Source organism: Chinchilla lanigera, unplaced genomic scaffold (assembly GCF_000276665.1).
Source record: "Chinchilla lanigera isolate Chin_1 unplaced genomic scaffold, ChiLan1.0 scaffold00158, whole genome shotgun sequence".
Lineage (NCBI taxonomy): Eukaryota > Metazoa > Chordata > Mammalia > Rodentia > Chinchillidae > Chinchilla > Chinchilla lanigera.
The window spans coordinates 1847891-1850942 of NW_004955559.1; the positions used below are offsets into that span (position 1 = coordinate 1847891).

General features: G+C 60.6%; 1 protein-coding gene across 1 annotated transcript in view; it reads left to right on the forward strand.

The window, feature by feature from the left end:
• The window catches only part of Mamstr (MEF2 activating motif and SAP domain containing transcriptional regulator), a 5814-nt gene extending 3403 nt beyond the window's left edge, over window positions 1-2411 (forward strand). The window contains exons 6-10 of the mRNA XM_005412936.2: window positions 188-290; window positions 905-1099; window positions 1399-1578; window positions 1658-1712; window positions 1848-2411. Coding sequence (XP_005412993.1) covers window positions 188-290; window positions 905-1099; window positions 1399-1578; window positions 1658-1712; window positions 1848-2131 — 817 coding nt within the window. The 3' untranslated portion in view covers window positions 2132-2411. The remainder of the gene's footprint in view (window positions 1-187; window positions 291-904; window positions 1100-1398; window positions 1579-1657; window positions 1713-1847) is intronic.
• The last annotated feature ends 641 nt before the right edge of the window (window positions 2412-3052 follow it).

The window sequence follows — 3052 nt, forward strand, 5'->3', positions numbered from 1 at the left end:
GGCGCCAAACCCCTCCTCCCCCAGACCCCGCTGGCCCGGCTCCCAGCTCTTCTCCCTTCCGACGTCTACCCCATGTGTTGTTCCCTCGGAGGTCCCAGAATCCTCCGCTCCCACTTTCCCTGGCTTTGGGGACCCCGAAGCACTTTCTTCCTGCCCCTCTAACCTTTGCCCCCGTGACTGTCCCTAGGGTGAAGCCTGCGCCCCTCACTCCCTCCGCACCAGGGGTCCCCAGTCCCTCGGCCCCTCCACACAAGTTGGAACTTCAGACCCTTAAACTGGAAGAGCTGACGGTGAGTTGGGGGGCACCTTGCCAGGCCGGTCCTTTCCTTCCGTGAGGTCCAGAGTCCTTTGGGGAAGGGTGGAGGTACTGGAGACTGAGTCAAAGTTTCACACTGGGTTATATTCCCAGTCCTTCTAAAAAATTTTTAAATTTTTATGTTGAGGTAGTGTCTCGATAAGTGGCTAAGTATTCCAGGCTGGGCTCAAATTCACCATCCTCCTGCCTCAGCCTCCGAGTGTTGAGATTACAGGCATGTGACCCCGGGCCAGGCTGAGTGACCCAGACCTCTAACCTAGCAGCCCCTGCCCCAAGGAAATCCAAGTTTGGATCCTCAGTGTCATCCTTTGTAGGGTCCCAGGAGGCCAGACCCAGTCCCTCTCTTGTCAGTTTCCAAATGTCCTATCCCTGCCAGGCGTGGTGGTGCATGCCTGTAATTCCAGCACTCGGGAGGCAGGGGCAGGACTGCCACGAGTTTGAGCCAGCCTGGGCTATACAGTGAGTTCAAGGCCAACCTGAACTACATAGAAAGACCCTCTCTCAAAAAGACAAAACAAAAAGAAAATGTCCTGGTCCTGGCTGCGCTTGCAGCAGCCCCAGCACTGCCTTCCCCCGTCCCCTCCCTAGGTCTCAGAGCTCCGACAGCAGCTACGCCTGAGAGGTCTCCCGGTATCCGGGACCAAGTCGATGCTTCTGGAGCGCATGCGCGGCGGCGCCCCGCCCCGCGAGCGGCAGAAGCTGAGGCGTGACGACAACGCCTCGGTCGCTCCCTGGCCGCGCCTCAGACCCAAACCCCTGGGAATCGCCCGGCGGCAGGGCGGGGTGAGGGCGGGGCTATATGCTTGTGACCCAATGAAAGGTGATAAAGAGGGATGGGGCGGGAAGTCGAACATTGAGTAGCCAATGAGGTTGTGGGCGTGGCCCGGCGGCTCATTCAAGGTGAGGGGCGTGGTTAAGGGGAGGATCTTAAGGGAAGAATCCAATGAAAGAATAGGGGGCGAGGCCAAGGGACCAGGCGGGGCGTTGCCGGCAAAGGCCTGGGTGAAGCCGCAGAGTGAGAGTGGGTGGGGTTGCTCCCGGTGTGCGTGGCTGACAGGACCTTGCTGGTTTCGCGGTTCCAGGTCAAATTAAATCCCGGGCCTCCCCGGCCACCTCTTCCACGATCCGCGGATGCCCTGGTAGCAGCCCCACCTCCTGTTCCGACGCAGGCTCCGGCTCCAGTGCTGACATCGTGCTCAGCACCGGCCTCCGCCGCCCCGAGTCTGGAGGAGGAGCTGCAGGAAGCGATCCGAAGGGCGCAGGTGAGGGGGTGGTGCCCAGCGGGGCCTGGGCCCGGGTCCCGCCGGAGCCCCGCGTTCACGCGGTGTCGCTCGTCCGCAGCTGCTTCCGAGCCGGGGTGTGGAAGACCTCCTGAAGGACCAGGTGGAGCCTGATGGTAGGAGCCGATCTCCTAGATTTGAGAGAAGGGGCGAGGTTCTGCCTCCTGGGAGGGCTGGGGAACAGGACTCCCGAAAAGGAGGAATTCGGTTCCTGGGGCCTCGTTCCCGACGCCCCGCTCCTTCTCCTGCAGACCTGCTGCCCCCCATCCCTCTGGACTTCCCCGGCTCCTTCGACGTCCTGTCCCCCTCCCTGGACTCCGAAGGCCTCTCCTCCGTCTTCTCCTCTTCGCTCCCGTCCCTGGTGAACTCCCCGTCCTCCTCTCCCGGGGGACCCACAGAAGCCTTGGACTGGCTCGAGGCCCTGAGCGGGGGTCCTCCCCTAGGCTCCGGCCCCCCGGGCCCCAGCATCTTCTCTGCTGACTTATCTGACTCCGGTGGCGCCCGGGTGTGGGACCTGCTGGAGGATCCGTGGTGATGGATTCTGGGGTGTCCAGGGACTCAGAACTGCTGGGGGTGGAGGCCACAGAGAGACTCCCCTGGGGTATGGAGCAACCAACCGAGCCCCTCCTGTGGCAGACACAAGATCAAAGACGACCCCGTCCCCTCATGTCCCAGAGCTGCTGCCGCCACCCAGCCCACAACCTGGACTTTGTCTGCCGACCTGTATGTGACCCGCGTGTCCCCACGGGTGTGCAGGTGGGATGGGGGTTCGAATGCTACTGGCCAGGCCAACATGCTGCTTGCTGCTTCCTTCAGAGGCCTCATGGGTAATTTTATCCTCAAACCACCACCACCACCACACACACACACACACACACACACACACACACACGTATGATGGCTGTGTGTTGTCTGGGGAATCTGGAGGGTGGTTCTGGATGCAGAAGGGCAAGAAAGAGTGAGGAGGACAGAGGGAGCTGAACTGGGTTCCAGTTGGAGGTGGCATGATGAGAAGTGTCCTGTCTGAGGTCAGCTGGTTTTGGAAGCAGAGCCTGGACAAGATTCAGGTGCCAGTGATTTGGTTCCAGGAGAGAGCAGAAAGGGAGGAGAGGAAAGGGATGGCAAAGGGGAAGAAGAAGAGCCAGAGTGTGGCCTCAGGTTGAGCCCCCCCCTCAGCCAGATACTATGAGGCATCAGGAGCTGGGGCTTTGTGTCTCCCCATCTGGGCTTATGATTTTTGGAGCCATAAACAATAATTAGGGCCACTCACGATTGCTGGGATTGACTGGGCTCTGCAGTGTGGTTCTGCAGTTCCATGTGGTGGTGACCAGAGACACAGACTGCTGCAGCCCAGCTGCACTGGAACATTCAAGGTGGCACGCTCAGGCCTGCCGGGCACTTTGGCAGGAATGCTGGGGCTGCTTTTCCTCTATGGAGTGGCACACCTTCCCTCTAC